The 20,333-nt window shown below is 39.3% G+C and overlaps 2 protein-coding genes across 5 annotated transcripts; both read right to left on the reverse strand.

Moving 5' to 3' along the window:
• Positions 1-457: 457 nt before the first annotated feature.
• On the reverse strand, positions 458-9,549 carry LOC119732374. 4 transcript variants are annotated; one of them, XM_038205834.1, is made up of 5 exons: positions 9,421-9,549; positions 6,172-6,563; positions 4,718-4,812; positions 3,127-3,376; positions 458-2,687 (listed from the first exon to the last, which is right to left on the reverse strand). In XM_038205834.1, the coding sequence occupies exons 2-5, from the start codon at positions 6,322-6,324 to the stop codon at positions 2,232-2,234; spliced, it is 954 nt and encodes a 317-aa protein (XP_038061762.1). In that variant the 5' UTR covers positions 6,325-6,563; positions 9,421-9,549; the 3' UTR covers positions 458-2,231. The 4 variants fall into 4 exon arrangements, with proteins under 4 accessions (XP_038061762.1, XP_038061763.1, XP_038061761.1 ...); XM_038205835.1 differs by having other exon boundaries at positions 9,425-9,522; XM_038205833.1 differs by having other exon boundaries at positions 9,391-9,521.
• Positions 9,550-11,747: 2,198 nt separating this feature from the next.
• On the reverse strand, positions 11,748-20,009 carry LOC119732377 (39S ribosomal protein L42, mitochondrial-like). Its single transcript, XM_038205836.1, has 6 exons — positions 19,867-20,009; positions 16,743-16,794; positions 15,299-15,383; positions 14,106-14,138; positions 12,903-13,027; positions 11,748-12,276 (listed from the first exon to the last, which is right to left on the reverse strand). The coding sequence occupies exons 1-6, from the start codon at positions 19,964-19,966 to the stop codon at positions 12,216-12,218; spliced, it is 456 nt and encodes a 151-aa protein (XP_038061764.1). The 5' UTR covers positions 19,967-20,009; the 3' UTR covers positions 11,748-12,215.
• Between the last annotated feature and the right edge of the window lie 324 nt (positions 20,010-20,333).

The following is a 20,333-nucleotide window of genomic DNA, read 5'->3' on the forward strand; positions in this document are numbered from 1 at the left end:
ATACACCCCAGACACGTAAACGTGGCTACGTAATTAGCTGGCCAGTTGGTCGTGATAGCGCCCTCTCGCGGCGGTGGGTTATCGCCGCTGCGCTAATCTGCAGCTAGCTAGCTAGCTGCCTATAACTTAACTATGCGCCCCATCATGCATGATACATGCCGCACTGAACTTGACTACAATGCATTGCATTGCCATTGAACAACTGCCGAAGAAACTGTGGAAAGCCTGGGCAGATCGGGCCTCCGGCCCCTAAATATTTTGAACAGTTAAAGAAAAACGTTTTTTTCAACTGTGAAACCAATATCGTCTGCTTTGAAAAGTGCCCCCCCGGCTGTCATGATAACACCTGGCTACCTACTATTTTTACTAGCCTAGCCAATATCACACAATTATTTGCCCCCCCCCCCCTCCCGGCGCTTTCACCCCTCCCAATACATGTCACCAGCAAAATCCTGCATACAGCACTGAGATAAACTCTCAATTAGTACAGGAATGTCCATTTATTTACCCAGATACTTCCATTAATGTATCTCTTGAAAAAAAAAAAACCACTTGGTTTCAGCCTGGAAATATTTGAAGGCAACATAAAGTTACTTTACAAAACATCATTATGGAAGCTAGCTCCCGAATATCAGCTGATAATGATATAAAGCATGTTTACGAAGATTGATAACAACCTCATAAGAGTGCAAGAGTACATGTATACAAATTCCTACTAAAATTCATGCACATGCACCTACTGTTGGTAATCCAGATACCACAAAATGTTAATTCTGAATATACAGCAATGTACGTACATTGTACACCAGGAATACTATTTACATGTGTAATCAATGTGTAATATGCATGCCGAAATTAAGAGTTGTCAAGTATGGCACACAACAGATTTGTAAAAATAAAATTTCCATTTCCAATATGACTCAACAAAAATATAATTATCAATGATCTTAATTGTCAATTGTTTTTAGTATGTTCTGCAACAAAATGTTTACCCAAAGACACGTCCAGAAGCAACATTTTAACTAAATGTCCAGAGATGTATCACATTTACTCGTGTTTATCCTGTACACATTGTACACTCACTGAACATGTACATGTATATTACAAGCTGTGCAAATTGTAGAACAGCACTCCAGAATAATTAAGGCATAAGTAATGAAAAGAAAGGACTTTGAAGTTACATTTTTATTAAATTATTTTGAAAACTCTCGAACTATACATGCTTCAGTACTGTAATTACCTGCAATAAGTTACATGACAATGATGGTATGTATCCCCAACATTATGACATGTATGAAACTGTACTTTGCAAATAAACCAAAATTAAACCCTGGATGTTGAATCTTACACAATGAACTTGTAAAGGATTGTCACAAAGTCGCTGACCATTATCCATCCAATAGACATACAGAATTTACACAAAAAACTGTTTAAGCGGACACAATGAAACATACTCTGAAGTAAAAAACCATACACAGACATGTTTATGTACAGTATATAAACACAGTATATAAGTCATTGTAAGTGGGGCCTATATTACATGCACTTCTTTCTTGTAATGGAAGCAAGAATTGTTCTTCAAAGTAAAGACTGGGCAAGAAATGTCAAAATCTGACATGGCAGGGAAAGTGTTATCTGCCATTTAACAGAGAAAAAAAATAGGAACTTCTGTAACTGAAGGAGGACTTATATCACTGGATAAAGCCCAAATGGCTTCTGGTTGTAGAACAAAATGAGATCAAATAAAACTGCTAACAATCAGTCTATAATCCCAAAGAATCATGTACAATGACAAATACTATGTACACAGTCAATGTAAATGTCATGTTCTTACAACAAGTGTTTGTTAGTTCGATGTCTTTACTCATTATGTCACACATGGTTAATTAAAATGTTTAAATTTATAAGTAATAAGCCAACACTGAGCAGCTAACAAGCCATCGTAAGCTGCCAGGTAAATCATAAACTTACAAAACATTTCTAATTTAAATTCCCACACATTAACCGCAGTTGGTGCACAGAGCGACTGCACAAGAAATGTGGATCTAATCCAAACAATCTGAGCACCAAAGGGTTATATTGAATGCAAAGGATTCCCTGTGTCAACTGGACCAGACATGTCTCATTAGAGTTGTGCCGAACACATCATGATAACATGCAATTGGTACAAGTATGGCAATTTCTATACAATGTATGTACATATTTACAAATGTTCGTAACTGATCAACCATTTAAAGATTACTGCCTTCCTGCAAAAGTTTCTGCACAAAGCTGTATTTTTCAGGATACTGTTGGTTAAGTTGATACATAACTCTCTCTGGTAACTCCCACTGTGTAAGATTACTGACTGAATTCACAAAGAAGACACGCCCACTTTCTGCCTGATCACCAGCTGGTCTATCGATATGCATCATCCAATCTTCTACCAGTATGGACTGTTCCATGTACAAACCACAGGTGCACTTCTTGTACTTCTGATCTGACAACTTGCACAGTTCCATGATCTCATCTATCCGTGATTTCTGGAGATCCTCAGCCCGACAGTAAACGTGGTCATGATAGATGTATATCGGTTCTGTTCCTGGTGTAGGGATGGGAACTGGGGCCCTTGAATCCAGAAATCTGTCTTGATCCCTTGTCGCTGGGGGACTTATAATTCTTGGTGGACGGGGTGGGCGAGACGGTGACTAAATATGGGTGAAAACATTGAGGAAACATTAGCACATATGTAATGAACAACACCATTCCTTGAAATCTAAAGTATTACCTGAACACACAAGCTTTTATTCAAACATCTTTTACATGACATCTGTAAATGTTGCAAGAGCAATGCTAACAGACCAAACATTTCAAGAGGATTCAGGCTAACAAAGCAAGATGTTTTATCCTCTTTGGAAGATTCCTGACTTTCTTTTTTACATACATGTAACTGATCAGTTGCATTGCAGCCGTCTGTGAGCCTGAGGTGCATGCTTTTGTTTGCACAGAGAAGTAGACCTCTTGAATTCATGGTTAATTAATGATCTAAAATAAGAACAATCCTCAAACATGGCTGCCGAATGCACAGAGTCTGTTAACTTGAAGACAATATTGAATTATTAGACATTGCTGTTGTAGATGACTTACTCTTAGTTCCATGGGAGGGCTTCTGGGTGGGCTCCGTGGAGGGCTCCGCTGTGGGCTGCGGGGGGTACTTCTGAAGCGGATTGGATTCACAAGTTTCAGGTCAGCGATGTTTCTGCTTGGGACGTCATTGAAGTGAAAAAACTTGATGAGATCTTCCAGGGAGCCAAAACGGAGTTTATCAGTGACTTCATACACGCCGTTGGGACCCCTGCAGTTGATCTTGAAGTGGTAGATGTGGCGGGGATTATCTCTATTGAAATAAAAAAATAAAACAACGTTCTGAATGACCAGCTACATGTATCATCCATGTGTCTACTGCAGTGAAAATTTTTATATCCTGTTTCCTATGTAAATTCAACTAATAGTTTTCTAATTCCACTTTAAAAAAAGTTCAAAATGTATACATGTACAAAAGTCAATTAAACAACTCATAAAACTTTAGAATTTTCAAAAATACATGTTAGTGTTTGCCTAACAACATCCCATTTTTTTTCTTTTAAAAACTGAAATTACACATACAAAAGAACACATTCTAAAGTTGTAATTGTACTTCACGGCACACCTTTTCACTCAACACCAAACCACACTGATCCAACAACAGCTGTGTAAAGGTCACATTCACTGACTTTAGGGAAAGTCCCTCTGACTTCCCAACTTCCCACACAACAAAGGGCATTGAAATATGGGCAAACAAGTATTCATACAATGTGTGTCAAAATGTCTGTGGATCAAGGCTGCCTTTAATTTCAATTGCTCACCAGGAAATACTTCTGTGAAATCCAACTTTCTCTTTCTGCAACGAACAATTTCCTTATTTGCAGTTTCTTTCGCGTGATATAAGTGTTGTTATTACCAGTACTATTGTTATTATTATTGTATACATGTACATGTACAAATCATTGATGTACATGAATCATGCATGTTGGTGATTTTTAATACTCTTAGTAATACATGTAGTTCTTGGCCTAATAAAGATGGCCTATACTTCTTTGTATTGCAAATTCAGATTACTGTCTTTTTATTTATGACTCAAGACTATAAGCTTTTATAAATAATCATCAGGTTTTTATTGGTGTGCAATCATTTGGTTATTAAAGCTAATTTAGTGCTTGGGATCTCTCTGTTGGAGTTAAATTGGATGAATTGAATGGTTGTATATTTAGGCAATGCAAAGTCAAAGGGCATACAGAAACTAGCCAATGCTTTTTATGTACAGTGCACACATATTGCTCACTTGAACATGTTGAACACTATATGCCCTCCATTAAAGATTTGTTCACTTAACTTACAGTAGTCATTGACAAGTTAAGGTTCAATAGCAATACACATATCTCAATGAAAGTGCCGAGAATCCAAATTCATTAGGGTCCCAACCACCCTCTTCTCTTTTAGTTTTAGGGGAGGGGGACAAATGTCCAACCTTGCCCTTCAACAAACAACTCATAACACATACACGTATATACGATGCAGAATGAATCATGACAAATAGAATGAACCAACTACTAGATACCACCAAAATTATATTACGATGAAAAGTAATCTATTTCCACATTTCAGTAATCTTGAATTTAACTGCAAAATGTTGACTTACACCACAGATATTGTGATAACACCAGGTTCAGTGTTGCTGTCTCGGAGAAGAAAAGACCCTCTAGACTCCATGTGGGGTCTTAAGAGTTCCTCAACCTGCATCAAAAAAAAAAGGAAAAAAAAGAAAAAAAAGAAATAGAATTACTTTTGAGTTCTTGTGCATACACATTAACAAGACTGTATGGAACGACAATGAAAGTACCTCAGTAATTCTTATTCTTGTGAAGGTCATTAAAAATATGCCAATATTTCAGACTGTAGCAATTATTGAGCCAGCCTCACTCATTCAAAATATAAACTATTTGGGCCAAAAAGTGAACAAAAGTGATGCATTTTTAAGAGACCGCATGTCTGAGACTTTAAACTTGGCTGATGATAACATGAAGAACTTTATCTGAGTAAAGTTGGCCATATTCGATTTTCCATGGCTTTTTGTTTTCTGTTGTTTCTCAACTGTGCTCAAGGTCTAAATCTGTGTTAATTAATGCAGCAACTTATTCACCACTAGCAGGTCATTGAACAATTGAGCTAATCATGCAGCAGGTCAAAACATACAATGTTCAAAAGAAAATGGGGAACAAGGAAGTAAAGTATATGTACACAACCATGGGGCCAGAGAATGTGTGTACAATGCAGCAGGAAAAACCAAGGCATAAATAGTATTGTACATTGTATGTTCATGTTTCACTGCCCAGGGAGAAACAGTTAATAATGCTGCTAAGTAAATCCAAACTGCATGAATTTTCAAATTTTCCGCTTAATTTCTTCAAAATCAAGTCTTGTTTTCACCTTAGTCATAGATTACCTCTTGAAAATTAAAGCACAAGACACCGATATTCCATCTTGAAGCCATTTCCCCCCATTCAGACTCAAGTCATCAAGTCACATTTCTTCTGTCCCAAGTCAAATTCAAGTCAAAAGTCAACGTTTTCCAAGTCAAGTCATAGATCTTTTTTCACAAGTTTTTCCACACTATTAAGGGGTACAAAATTGTGACATGGGATTGGGAAATGAAGCAGGATAATATTATCAAGTTGTCCCCTTTCCCTTAACCTTCGCTGTAACATTAAGGACTGTTCTTGACCTGAAGTGAATGACCAACAATTCACACAATTACATGTAATCTCAGTATCTTGGACCAATTTCAAGCTCTGCTTACTGTTAGGTACAAATAGTGATAAATCCCTACTTTACTTGGAGCAGAAAAGTTTGTGCTTACAGCAAGTACATTTCGCTGGTAATAGCGAGGAATTTTGGCTTATGCTCATGCATACCGTACATGTACAACTACATCCCATAACTAAGGATTCTGTGCTTACAGGGTTAGCGCAGAATATTTCTGCTAGCACTGTTAGAATTGTGATTGTCAGTGCGGTATGCTGCGGTTAGCAGACCAATTAAGTTGGGCCCTGTTCATTTACAGAATGCTTCAGAATTATTGGTTGTAAACCTTACCAGTGTATTTTCAATTTTTCCATAGTAGAAGTCAAGGCCCTGGGCATCCACACAATCTCCACCATATGGTCGGAATGAAGTTGCTGGTACTGGAGGCATATTGGATTCTCTCTGATTTGATACGTTCAGTCGCAGATCTGTCGGCCTGGCCATTGTCAAGCGGAGTATTGGTCCATACCTTTATATGCGAGAATGACTTGATCCTGGGTATTCCAATAAGTCTATTTTTAGCACTCCAGTAATGTTTTCCTGGTTGAATACGGTCGACACACTGTGTAAACCGGCACTGTGTTCTGGGATTGTGTGACGATTCACATCCTGAAACTTTCCAATGATTGATAAAACTTGGTACTCCGCCTTAATGACTTCCTACCTCAGGATCTACGTCATGCCTGAAATAATAAGGAATTAAAAACAATGCATTATTAAACGGAATATTGTAATGCAATGAGTTCCAACTAGGCTATTCAAGGACATTTCCTTAAATTGCATCGAGCTGCTAAAAAAACACTTCAAGGAATTGTGGACATGTCATACATTGCAACAAACATGTTATTGTTAACAGGTGAACATGCTGCACAAAGTTTACAGAGGTCACAGATTTGGTTTTTGAAATCCACTAGCAGAATTAGTGGTTTTTGAGATGTGGGGGAGTAGCGCACTGTACTGTGTCAACCGTATTTCAAAAAGGGTTGGGGGAACCATTGGAACGAACATGTATTCGAATGCATAGCTGAGTATGCCTAATGAATACTCATAATAAATTAGCCATGCGTACTTCGCATAATACGAACGCAAACCAGTGTGCGAATGTGATGGTCCGCTCACTGGAGCTTTTGAAAATAGTAAAAAAGTACCATCTTCTGTTCATGCACTGATCCATCAAACAGATCCTACTAAGATTTGACACACAATCACTGTATTGTTGAATGCACGAATGCAGTCAATATTCAGAATCTACATGTACATGTACAAGTTTCTAATTCCATAAATGCTTTCAGAGCTGTACCAGAAATATTTACGGAACCAGAAATATTTAGAATCAAGTTATTTTTTCACCATTCACATCTGAACATCCGTGGAGAAACAATCAACTGGTTGTTCTAGACCCATATCTCAACAACTAAAGAGCCAATTTACAACAAAAAATAATCAGTTCTGGGGGTTTATCATCACACCAAATATCGTTTCAATTTGCGAGGGTCAGAGACAACATCGTGTTGCATTGACACAGAATGACCCATTGGGTTTGTCACTTTGTGCACAGGCATGACAGGCTGACCAGTGATGGCCATGTTGTGCGCTTTCTTGTCATTTACGCAATCATAAGAATGTGCATGTGCATTCTTATGATTGCGCAACTGGATCCTTGTGCAATCTTCGAGAAAAAACATCTTCCAGATTGAGCGCACATTCTTAAGAATGCGCAACAAGAGAAGCGATCTTTTCGATGCCGAGAACCAGCTGCGCTTGGCGAGTCTAGCTGCATCCTCGTTCACTGATTAATTCTTGGGCCGTACTTAAAAAATTATACTGTGGCAATGCAAGGTCACTAAGAAAAAGATATAACGATGTAAAGTAGAGATGAAAGTACTATTATGCGTATTGGGGGGGGGGAATAATAAGAGACATAATAGTTTGGTAAAAAGAATTGTAACGTGTTCCTCATGATCATATGTTCGCTCAGCATGCATGTATGGTGCAGGGACTTGTAACTTGTCTGGAGTAAACGAAGCACTTCCCAAACTACATGTAGTTCCAAGTCCTCCGGAGCTCCGTTATTACAAAACGTCCCATGGGGGGGACAGAAAAAAGCAACAATAACAGCTTTAATTGAATTCAAATTATCGTATTTCAATGGATACAGAACCATAGATCATTTTCTTTTCTCGGATATGATTATTTCCCCATTAACCTCTAATACGTTTAATTTAACATAAACATGATAAAGGCGATCGTGAAGTGTAGGGCCCGGTTCCTAGTACTATTTATATAAGGAAACAAAATCCACTTCAAAATTATTAGACTGACTAGACTAGTTGGCGACATTCTCAATAAACAGGTATGTCATAGATAGATTACAGGGTTTTGATTTTTTGAGGGAAATTTGGGGGTAAAATGACAATGACAGCGCGGCAACAACACGCAACCCAAAAATAAAGATGGCGATCACCGCGGGATGTGCCGTGAGCCACACGGCGCACTGAATCAAGAGGCACAAACCGCGCAGGAAAATCGTGAAACTGTTCAAAATTGCAAAACCGGTGTCATTAAAATTGAGAAAAGTCTGCTTTTACTTGTAAAGGTGATTTTTGAGCAATAAAAAAAGATTTTTTACTCTAATTTGATCAAAACAAAACAGGCATGACGACAGGGGCCCTACACTACACGATCGCCAACATAATTATGCCGTGCAATGTTTGTTAAGAATAAGATTGCGCAAAATTTATAAATTGCGCAAGTAATATTCCCACGCAATCTTAAGAATGAGCGCTCATTCTACAGACTGCGTGCTCATTCTTAAGAATGCGAGCTCGTTTTTAAGAATGCGCGCTCATTCTTAAAGAGAATGTACAACATTTGCTTTTGCTTCAATGGATGTAGCAAATATTGTTAAAATGACTTAAGTTTCACGTTTTGGGTTTGTAGATGCTGGAAAAACCAAGAAAACCATTCATGTTCTTGAAGTCTGGTTCCCTGACCCCACTTAAGATGAAACGGAGCATTTATGGACTTTGGGGAATTGTAACTTTTTTTATGTAAGGTCAGAGAATCAGTCTAGCGCTTGTACCCCTTCACAGGTGTGTAATCAATTGCAAAGAGTTTTTGCAGTTTTTGCACCAAAGAGCTTGCCAGCAGTTCTTGAAAAAACTAAAGCCAGTTTTCTCCAACGCTGGTCGGCTGACGTATCTTCCCTTTATTAAAGATAGCGCAAATTAATGCAAGAATGCGCACAACAGCCGGCAGCCAGATAGGCCTATAACCGCCTACCTACATCAGTACATGAGATTGAGATATGGGATTTATTGGAAATCTTTCCCAAACATGCCAAAGCAAACCATGGAGGAAGGAATTATGCAAAGGTTCACGATAAAAAACAAGACCCGTACCCGTATTCATGGTTACAAATCCAGCGAACGATGGATGCAAAATGAATAATGACGTCTGTTGTTCAAAGTAAACGTCTAGCATCCGTTAAAAGTCTAAAAATATTTGTACTTTTTTGTAGAATATCGGCAAGTTACACACATACGGACGGAAACGACGGCGGACGACCACTTCCTGGTTGCAGTCTACATGGTCTAGTCACGTACTGCCGTACTATACTGCAGTCACGTACGTACTGCCGTACTGCAGTCACGTACTGCCGTAGCGACGACCGCCCTCTGTTGACCCGTAGAAAAAGTAGCACGACCAGTGCTTGTGATCACGACGCGGCCGACGTTTTCGTTTTGAAGATATTTTAAACCAAAGAAATAGTTGAAGAGCAAAACGTCAGAACCTCAACACAGCCTCAAAACTAAACAATGTACATGTACGTGCTCGTTTGAAACGACACTCTGCATTTATGTGGTAAACACAAATGGAAAATGAAAAAAAAAATACAAAAAAACAAAAACATTCAACAGGAGATAGAATTGGAATTTACATTTATTCTGAGAAAATACAGAATTTTGATGATTTCTGCCAATTCAGCAATGGAAATATGTCTGTTTTATGTCATCAATCAGCAAATATTTACCTTGAAACTTGGAAATGGCGAATGAAAAACGTCAGAAAAACACCCCGTAATAAAAAAAGAAAGTGCTGATAATTTTGAACTGGAAGTATTGTTGATGACCTAACATTGAATGCTTTTTCTTTTAGTAGAATAGCTTAATTACTCTCAACGAAGAGGAAAAAACAAATTCTAAATAGGTTGGATATTTTAGTCATCTTCATAAAATAACGTCGCAAAATATTTGCAAATTCAGAACAAAACGATCCGCGGCGAGATCTCTAATTCTGTAAAAATCTGTGAAAGCTCAGAAGATAAAGAGCCATAAAATACCTGCTGTGTTGGACTTGGTTGATTTTAGCAAAGCATACTTTATACTTCATTCATCAAAGTTCATCACGACTCAAAATTGCACCCTACTAACAGTGGAGTAAAACAAATGATGCAAAGGTAAGGAGCCACTTGTGAATTGTATAACCCACAGTCACTGTACTGGCTGAAACTGCCCTGCCTATTACTCCCTGTATGTAGCACTCCCAAGCGCCCAAGCAATACATGGCTAAAATTATTAACATTATTATCTAATACGTGTCAAAAACCATGTCTACTTTTGATCCTAAATAACTCTACTGTTTATCAATGGAATTAAACCAAAATTTCCGATCATGTAAACAAGGCACGACAGCTTTGTGGAAGAGGGTGTGATTTAAATGGCATACAAAAAAATACTCACTTTCAGAATGTCAATGCAGCGTTGGAGACGGTGGACGAAAGACATGCGCTGTGGCCAAAAGCTTCTGAAGGAATGCAGGATCACCCCTGGTGTCATTGCACACCTCGATCACGTGTTGCACCAAATGATCGAGGTGTGCAATGACTTCAGGGGTGATCCTGCATTCCTTCTGAGGCTTTTGGCCACAGCACGTGCCTTCCGCCACCGTCTCCAACGCTGTATCGACATTTTTGTATGTCGTTAAAATATCACCTTCTTGCACAAAGCCGATGAAACTCGCTCCATAAAATTTGTTATGTCTTGTTTACATGATCTGAAATTTTGGTCTAATTCCATCGTACAGAGATGCCACAAGGTTTGCTTGAAAAAAACGGAACTGGGTCTGCTTGAAAAAAACCGGAACGGCTGCTTGAAAAAACCGGACTTTTGTGTGTGTGAAAAAGCCACTCCGTGTCCGACACAAAGTCCCCGCTGTCATCTTTATCTTGTAGCCAAGCCAAGTTCTGTTTATTTTTTAATTTTGCTTCTATGGCCTTGAAAGCTGTCGGTTCGTTCAATCACTTTGACTTTTTCCATCCTAATATTTATTCTGCCTACCCGAATTTCCAACGTAATATTCGACACGAAACATGCATGATTCCACAACACTGCTGTCGGTGTACATGATCCTTGCACTACGCGATGCGCTCAACGAAAACATGGTTGGTACCCGCATTTTTTGTATTCACATATATCACTGCGATCGGAAACCACCGATAGCTGAAATGATAGACTTGATTTCCAGGCTGAATGCTACGTGTGCTTAGCACACAACACGCCCGCACGCGGTGAAGCACGCGCGAGGCGCCGTTGTATACTGCGTGCAATTAAGTACGTTGGCCGTTTGTATCGCATGCAGGCTCGGCAACAACATACACAAAGACTGTTTTTAAGACTACTTCAACGAACAACGTTGTGCCATGCGTGCGCCTAAATGTACTAAATCGAGGTAAAAATCAACGCATTTCCACAGTTTTCTTCTCTTTTTCTGGTTAATTTGACGGCCGGAAAAACCGGAATTTTGTGAGATTTTTTTTAAAAACCGGAATTCCGGTTAAAACCGGAAAAGTGGCATCTCTGATCGTAAATAACAGAGTTATTTAAACGTAGGCTCAAAAGTAGGACATTTTTTTTTTACACTTAGTCCTATGGCCAGCAAACAAAAGTCAACCCCACTCCACCTCCATGCAAAAACATAAATGGCCCTAAATAATGATAGAAACCTTCGTCCAAACAGTCTTAATCCAGAGGGTAAAAAAGTTCCTCATGGGATAGACTCCATGCAGAAAAAGTAGATGGCACTTTTGGACCACATTTGAGAGCTCAGTGGGCAGTGTACACAGCCATAGCACCTTCACGTGAGCGCCAGGCATTGTCGGCAATGCCTTCGAATGTCCCTCCCAGTGGTGTCCCTCAACTTTCCCTTTGTTACCCTTGAGGGGGTACTTGTGCACGGAGTCCATTGTCTACAATCCTTGATATTTACTTCAAATGCTCTGTAATGTTGATAGGTGTTTTTCATTCCTTTTCTTTCCTACTGCTCAGCTGGATGCATCAGATGTAGGGCCTGTCTCTTGGGGGATTTCTCTTGACTTTATTCCTTTTCCGTATCCCCCTGTAAAATAGATACAATCGTATCATCACTTGTTTCTCTTAGAAACAAAAATAACACCTTTAAAACAAAAGTGAAATGCAAGCTATACTTGATCTGATAATTTTGCATTTTAAAGTTATGTAGTCAAGTCCACAAAAAGTCATCACAAGTTAATCACCAGTCCATCACAAGCCCATCACAAGCCAATCATCAGTCCATCACAAGCCAATCACAAGCCAATCACAAGTCCTCCAGTCCCAAGTCAAGTCACAAGCTGTTTAAAAGGACTGTAACAAAAGCTTTTCTTTGGTATTGTTCACCCCTAGCTGGACTTGTGGATTGACTTGTGACCACACTTGTGATAGACTCAAACACTTGACTTGCAGTTAACTCTGCAGTTAACTCTGCCGATTGATGTCTTAAACTAGGCCTCAGATCTTTCCACAATTTAGATAACAACATAATAACATAATTATTATGAATCAAATCTGGGTTTCAGATAACGTGATGCCACTAATCATAACATGATCCCACCAGTTGTGCTGGAATTGTGCATCACTCCTTTATCTTTTATTTCAAAGCAAAATTTAGATTCCCAACACTAAACACGATATTACAATAGTTTTCAATACTTGGTGACAACTTACAATGGATACCATCTATGTTTGGTAGTGTAGAACATCTTTGCCAATTCATGTACATCTGGTCCTCGTTGTTCTTTATTCCAATTCTCATGGTTGAGTTTCATCTTCAGGATTGAATCCACTGATTCCTGAAAAGAAAGTCAATGAAACATTATAACTTTTGCAATTTTTCTCTCTTCTTTAAGAAAAAAAAAACCACTGCAACATTTAACTACCTTTACAGTGCAGAGGAATTAATCTTGAATTTATAAAAATGGAAGTGGACTGTCCAGAAGGTTCATACATTAATTAAATGTTTGGAAAAAAACATTTTTGGGGTTTTTTACCCTTAAAGGTAGCATCTACCATTTGAAATTTGTACATTATGTTCGTGTGAAGCAACAAAAGTGCTCAAAATCTAAAGAAGGGTGCTGACCGACTAACCTGATGAAGTTTCAACTCAGTGAAAGCTGTACATTCTGAGAAAACAATATTCTAGGATCTCGATTTCAAACCAAAAGTTGCTGAGTCATGTTTTGAATTTGGCCTGAATTCAGCGTCCGGACACGTTCTCACTGAGCCGATTGCAGCTTTGCGATGCCGCGCACTGAACTGTCAAATTATAGTGACCACGCGCACGTGTGCATCGTGTCAACGTTTGCGTGTACTTTGCCGAATAAAAAAAAATGAACTACTAACGGCAATTTCCAACGATGCGTCTTTAGACACATCGTTGGAAAGGCCTTCTTTTATTGATTTCTTAAAAATGACAGCTTGCCAGAAAGAATAATTTCAAAGGGAGTTTAGTCCCATTACTATCTTCAAACCAAGCATGCTTTTCAACAATAATAACTTCAGTTACTTTTTGGATAGCTGCAAATGATAGACTGTACCTTTAAATAATAAGTTTGAATTTCAATCTGAAAAGTAAGATGCAGGAAGGGTGCCTTAATTGTTTTGGCACATCGTACTTTATTTCTCCAATTTGCCAATGCAGTATTTTGTTCGAATACACAGTGGAAAGTCTGTATAGACGACCGAGTTGTAAGAGTAGCATTTAAAAAAAAGAGGAACATTGTCAGAAAAAATAAAGAGGAAATATTTTTGCAATTACAGTAGGTGATAATACTGGGTGGTTGATTGATGCACTGGCAAAGGTAAATGCAGCTCAAAGTATAATAATCTGTATATCTTTAATCATAACAACAGTTGTAGTAGTTTACCTACCTCTGGTTTGGAAGGATCTGGTCTTGGAATTGGCTGCAAAACAAAGTTAGATGTAATTAGTTCATTTAAGGCCAAAAAAAAAAGTCTCCGGTTTCTGGTATGCGCGCGCGTCGCCATAGCCATGCGCGTCGCCAAAATGAAAAAGTTTTTTTTTCAATTAAAGATGATGTCACAAAACCGCCAAACTCACTGGTTTGACTAGAATCCTGCTACTGCACAATTTTAACGTGTTTTTAGATGGGGTTATGATCGAGAATAAGCTTTATGTGGCCTCTCTGGACTCCCATATATTTGCACTAAGTTTAGTCGGGCACCATTTGCAGTCATCAGCCGACATTTGAAGCATAAAAGTCAGGTAAAAAAAAAAAAAAAAGCCGCATCGCCGCACCACTTTTTGGACAAGCTCCATACCAGAAACCGGAGACTTATTTTTTTTGGCCTAAAGGCCCATGCAATGTAATTTATTTAATGTAATCCTTGAAACTGCACCTTTGTGTTCCATTTCTTACTTTTAAATTTTTATTTTAAATTTTCATTTTGCCATTTTCAAGGGTAGTTTGGTGCCTTTATGTTTTTATGTCAATGCTAATTTCTATATTCATGAGCAACAGTGTGATGTCATTTCAGGCAGAAACCTCAATGTTACTGCTGTATCAGCACAAAAAGTTACTATGAATTTATATTTTGCTATTGTAATTTTTTTCTTCTTTAATGATTTATTGTTGAGTCATGGCAGTAAGGCAATGAGTAAACGTTTCTCACAAATGTTTTCAATGAGCAGATTTTTGGGTTCACAATGACATCACAGCAACAGTACCCTCAGTTGTTAGGAAAAGCATGGATTTAAAAGCAAAAATGTTTATAGAAGTCCACTATTGAATACAATTAACCAAAAAAGGGATACCAAATAGTTTTCATACATTTTAGAGTAGAAAGTTGCACAAAATGTGTTCCTTACAAAATTCATTTAATGGATACTTTAAGCATTCTGTGCTCCTCGTCTTTTGCCTATTTTACTATATGTACCAGTACTATCATCTAAAGGCAAGGCACAAGTAGCTAATCTGAAGGAAAGTTATATTATGAAAGGTTACACACCTAAATACTTAAAACCCTTCAGAACAAATTCAAGAAATTGAAAAAAACATATGCCATAAATATGATAAATGTTTGAAATCTGCAGATAAATTTACCTTTGTGTTTTCATATGGGAATGGCTCTGAGGGATGATAACACACTATTGTATTACCATCAGCCGTTTCAACCATTGCATGACTCCTGAAATATGAGAATATTCATTTTCTTCAGTAAGACATCTAATCAGAAACAAGAGGATTTAATAATAATAATAATAATAATAATAAAAGAACATTTGTAAAGCGCCGGTATCCGCCAAAAATAGGCGCTCATGGCGCTCGAGGAGAAAGTCAAGTTAAGATTGTGTGTTGTGAGAGTAAGCTTGTTTGTACAGGTGAGATTTTATGTTTGTCTTAAATGTTGTGATGGATGGAGATGATTTGATAGCCAGAGGGAGTTGGTTCCACACTCGGGTTGACGCTGCCGCAAAGGATCTGTCACCCCACAGAGTGGAGGTCCTGGGCTCGTGAAGCATCATGAGCTCACTGGAGCGGAGTCCGGTGCGTGCTGTTGAGTACGGGTGGATGAGGTCGATGAGATACTCCGGCGCATTGCTGTGGAGGATTTTGAACACGAATAGGCCAAGTTTGTATTTAATTCTGTATGATACTGGAAGCCAGTGGAGATCTGCTAGTACAGGAGTGATGTGAGAATGTTTACTAGTGAGAGAGATTAGTCTGGCACTGATGTTTTGTAGTCGCTGCAAACGGTTTAGTTGATTTAGGTTAATGCCATACAATAGTGAATTGCCCATGTCAATTTTGGATGTGATGAAAGCGTGAACAAGTATTTCAGTTGTGTGTTTGTCAAGATATTTTCGTATGTGTCCGATGTTACGGATCGACATGCAGACTGATCTAGAGATTGATGTAAGGTGAGGATTTGAAGACTATGTGGACAGTTGCCCCCTCAAATATTATTGAACATAATGCCGACTTCCCTGACACTCATTCAAAGACACCACAAGTTTGAATATATTGAGATACAAATTAATTGTGTTTGATCAGTCACAGGCAGTCAAAACATTAGATCCTCTTCCCTGCCATGCCTTTTACACAGGCTAGTCACCAACAGTCAGATCATATTTCAATAGGCACTGTGACAGTCAAATTCCATCAACAGACATTCAGACAAAAGCAAGTAGTCACAGCCAGGTTATCAATCACCTACAGTCAAAGCATGGCTATATCAGGTTTCATAACAATCACAGCCAGTCAATCCTGCTTTATGAAGGCAGGGAGCACTCAACTGTGAAAAACAGTCACCTGATTATTTTGACTGCTGGGCTGGCCTTGATGAAATTGCCAGCCAGAGAGGGAGGGTTTTAATCTTCTAGATATCAACTGATGGATGTAAGGGGTGTGGCTCTCCCACTTGGGCCCTCCAAAAATGGCACAAAGCACCATCTGCTCTTCATGCACAGAATCCATTACTATAGCTCATATGTTTCCATAGCTTTACGAAAGAAACATAAAAGACACAAACTTAAGTTGATCTTACCCATCATTTTCTATTGTTCTGGAATTGGAAAACTCTCTGCAAATTGAGCATCCTGAAATAAAATAAAAACAAAAGATATTTGGTTACATCATGGAGCTATAAAAAGGATGCATCATTGAGCAAGAATCTGTTTGATATTGTTATGTTTCTCTTCTTCATAGTCAATTATGTGCAATACTTTGTTCAGATAACTTTACAGAATTCCTCACTAGTTGTAAGAATAATATGTAGAATTAAAAATGCAATACATCTTTTGCAATGTCTTTAGGCAGGCTATAAGTACACTGCTTTGAGAAATTTAAAACAGCGCCAAATTTTGAAACTTTAGTATTAACATTTCACTTTTTTGAAACTTCTGCTCATGATTTCCCAATTGTAATCATACAATGTATGTGCTCAAAAAGGAAGGCTAAAATTGGATGAGAAAAAGAAAACAAATATTAATGCACCCATTAACATGATTACTTAGTTGTTGACAGTCCAATAAACAGGTAGGCCTATGTCCTAGACAGAGGGCAAGGTGTAGATTTTTTGAGGGAAATTTGGGGGTAAAATGACGATGACAGTGCGGCGACAACACGCGACCCGAAAATAAAGATGGCGATCACCGCGCAATGTACCGTGAGCACGCACGGTGCACTGCATCGCAATGTACTAGATTAGTACTAAATAGTAGGTACAAACCGCGCAGGAAAATCGTGATTTCTACCCCAAGATTAGAATCTGTTCAAAATCATTGAAAATTGCAAAATGGGCAACATGATGGGTGTCATTAGAATTGAGAAAAGTCTGCTTGTGATTGTAAAGGTGATTTATGAGCAATGTTGTGCCCATTCTTTAAAATCACGCATTCTCGAGAATGGGCATGCACATTCTTGAGAATGTGCAACTGGATCCTAGCTCAATCTTGGCAAAAAATAACTCTTCCAGATTGAGCGCACATTCTTGAGAATGCGCGACAAGATAACGGTCTTGTCGATGCCGAGCACCGGCTGCGCTTGGCAAGTCTAGCTGCATCCTCGTTCACTGATTCTCAATAATTATACTGTTGCAACGCAAGGCGCTGAAAAGTAGAGTGGATATGATAAGTAAAGGTGTATTGATATGGGGGGGGGGGGGACCGGGAAAATATAAGAGACATAATAATACTAGTGCAAAGAATTCTGATTTTTGGGATAATAAAAGCGGGGGGGGGGGGGGGGGGCGTAAGAATGAAGAATGTGAAGAATGAGAATGAATACTGCAACATTCCATAGTGCTAATGCTATTTCCCATTTAAATTGCCACCAATTTATTGTTCACATCCCACCATAACGTCGCAGAGCTGGATTCTATCTAGTCAAAAGAGCAATTTTGGCAGCTTCTGGACATCGTTTTTTTTCGTGGCACGCATATGATACATGCAGGGACTTGTAACTTGTCTAGCCTAAACAAAGCACTTCCCAGACTAGTTCCCAGTCCTCCGTTATTACAAAACTTCCCATAGTGGGCAGAAAAAAGCAATAATAACAGGTTTAATTTGATTCAAATTATCGTAGTTATACGAGTACAGAAGCATAGCACATTTTCTTTCCTCTTTATATGAATTGTTTCCCTTTTAACCGCTATACAATTCATTTAACATAATTATGTCGTGCAATGTTTGTTAAGATTGGGCAAAATTCATAAATTGTGCACGTGATATTCCCACCCAATCTTAAGAATGAGCGCCCATTCTTAAGAACGCGTGCTCGTTCTTAAGAATGGGCGCTCATTCTTAAGAATGCGCGCCCATTCTCGAGAATGTGCATGCCCATTCTCGAGAATGCGTGATTTTCAAGAATGGGCACAACAGCAATAAAAAACATTTTTGACTCTAATTTGATCAAAACAAAACAGGGGCCCGTCACTACAGAGTACAGTACACGATCGACAATGGCAGTACCATTGATTGACTGCAGCTAGTACAGTGGCTGTGCTACTGTGTCTGTCATCTTAGCCCAGGTTGGACGTCGTCTACGTTGCATTGCGCGTTGGAATGTCGGACACTTCGCCCCATTTCCACGTCGCCCCATGTCACTTCGCCCCTAACCACTTCGCCCCATCCCCACTTCGCCCCATTCCCACATCGCCCCATCCCCACTTCGCCCCATTCCCACTTCGCCCCATCCCCACTTCGCCCCATCCCAAATTCGCCCCATCCCCACTTCGCCCCAGCCGTTACATGTAAAAAAAAAAATCTCATCTATTTTTTTGGCTTAAAAAAACCATTTCAATAGATTCACTAATTGCTAACCAACGGAAAGAATTAGCTCATCACCAAATGAACAATTCATAACCACTAGGCTCTCCCCTATACCGAGAAAAAAGCTTGAAGTAAAAGATCCAACTTTGTTCCCCACCCGGCTATACCAACCCGTCTCCCACTTATCTGAGAACGACAATACCTTTGACATCCTAATTTCACTCTTGGAGGAACCAATCTCATTTAAATGAAGTTGTAAGTGTCACATATCAGACAAATTTTGACGGAACATTTTCCTCAAGGCAGTGAGTTCCTTTTAACTCACTGACCCATACCTATACGGATTCTTTTGAATCCAGCGGCTGATGATTTTATTCACAAGCCAATAGGAGAGGCGTCTCTGAATGGGATAGAGCCATGATCATTTCTCTCATCTGTGTCTCGAGCACCTCATCAGAGAGTTTGTATTTTTCCAGAGTTTCTAGAATTGGGAGCATTTATTATCTGGGGTCTTTGGCAGTTTATTTGGTCTGCACCCCTAGCCTTCACCTTTTTCATACTACATGGGGCGAAGTGGGGATGGGGCGAAGTGGGGATGGGGCGAAGTGGGAATGGGGCGAAGTGGGGATGGGGCGAAGCGGAGATGGGGCGATGTGGGGATGGGGCGAAGTGGGGATGGGGCGAAGTGGTTAGGGGCGAAGTGACATGGGGCGACGTGGAAATGGGGCGAAGCGTCCGACACCCGCGCGTTGTACACAACGGAGGAGTCCACTGGGCTATCTGTCATCTGTGGTTAAATTTAGTGCAAAACGCTCGGCTGTTAGGGCGGCGAATATTAATAACTAAACCTTAGAAGAAGTACAACAGCAATTAAGAGAACACATTTCCTCCATGCCTTACCTAACGGAAATTGACTGATGCGTTTTGCGACGCTCGGGAGTGAAAGGTACGAATGCAAGGGCTGCTGCAGCGAGAGTAGTCGTCTTATGTGCGCTGCCATGTTGAAAACTTGTTCACGTTCGGGATAACCAAACAACAGGCGGCGCTCTTCACAATTAACGGTGTCAAATACAATCTCGTTTACGTAGTGTTGAGCGGTACGCACTGACAAATACATAATACAGGAAAGAAAGTTACAAATAAAGTTAACCCTGGGGACGAGGAGGCGAAAAAGTTTCGAAGTCCGAATTTTCCCATCATGCATTGAGAAATCCCAATTCCTATCGCGATAGGATTTTGGAAGTGGGAATCATTATTCGTTTTCCGTTTTGCTTTCGAAATAGGAAATGGGAATAGTGGGAATCGATATCCGTTTTCCGTTTAACTGTCGGATAGGGAAGTGGGAATCGTTATTCGTTTTCCGTTTA

Source organism: Patiria miniata, unplaced genomic scaffold, assembly GCF_015706575.1.
Source record: "Patiria miniata isolate m_02_andy unplaced genomic scaffold, ASM1570657v1 HiC_scaffold_24, whole genome shotgun sequence".
In the NCBI taxonomy this organism is placed as follows: Eukaryota; Metazoa; Echinodermata; class Asteroidea; order Valvatida; family Asterinidae; genus Patiria; species Patiria miniata.

Excerpts from the sequence above, each read along its gene's own strand:
- LOC119732374 (XM_038205834.1), bottom strand. The coding sequence starts at position 6,324 with ATGGCCAGGCCGACAGATCTGCGACTGAACGTATCAAATCAGAGAGAA. Across the intron at positions 3,377-4,717 it reads GTTATCACAATATCTGTGGT|AGATAATCCCCGCCACATCT; the intron begins GTAAGTCAACAT and ends TTATTTCAATAG. Across the intron at positions 2,688-3,126 it reads GCCCTCCCATGGAACTAAGA|TCACCGTCTCGCCCACCCCG; the intron begins GTAAGTCATCTA and ends ACCCATATTTAG.
- LOC119732377 (XM_038205836.1), bottom strand. The coding sequence starts at position 19,966 with ATGGCAGCGCACATAAGACGACTACTCTCGCTGCAGCAGCCCTTGCAT. Across the intron at positions 16,795-19,866 it reads CATCAGTCAATTTCCGTTAG|GATGCTCAATTTGCAGAGAG; the intron begins GTAAGGCATGGA and ends ATTTTATTTCAG. Across the intron at positions 15,384-16,742 it reads AGAACAATAGAAAATGATGG|GAGTCATGCAATGGTTGAAA; the intron begins GTAAGATCAACT and ends CTCATATTTCAG.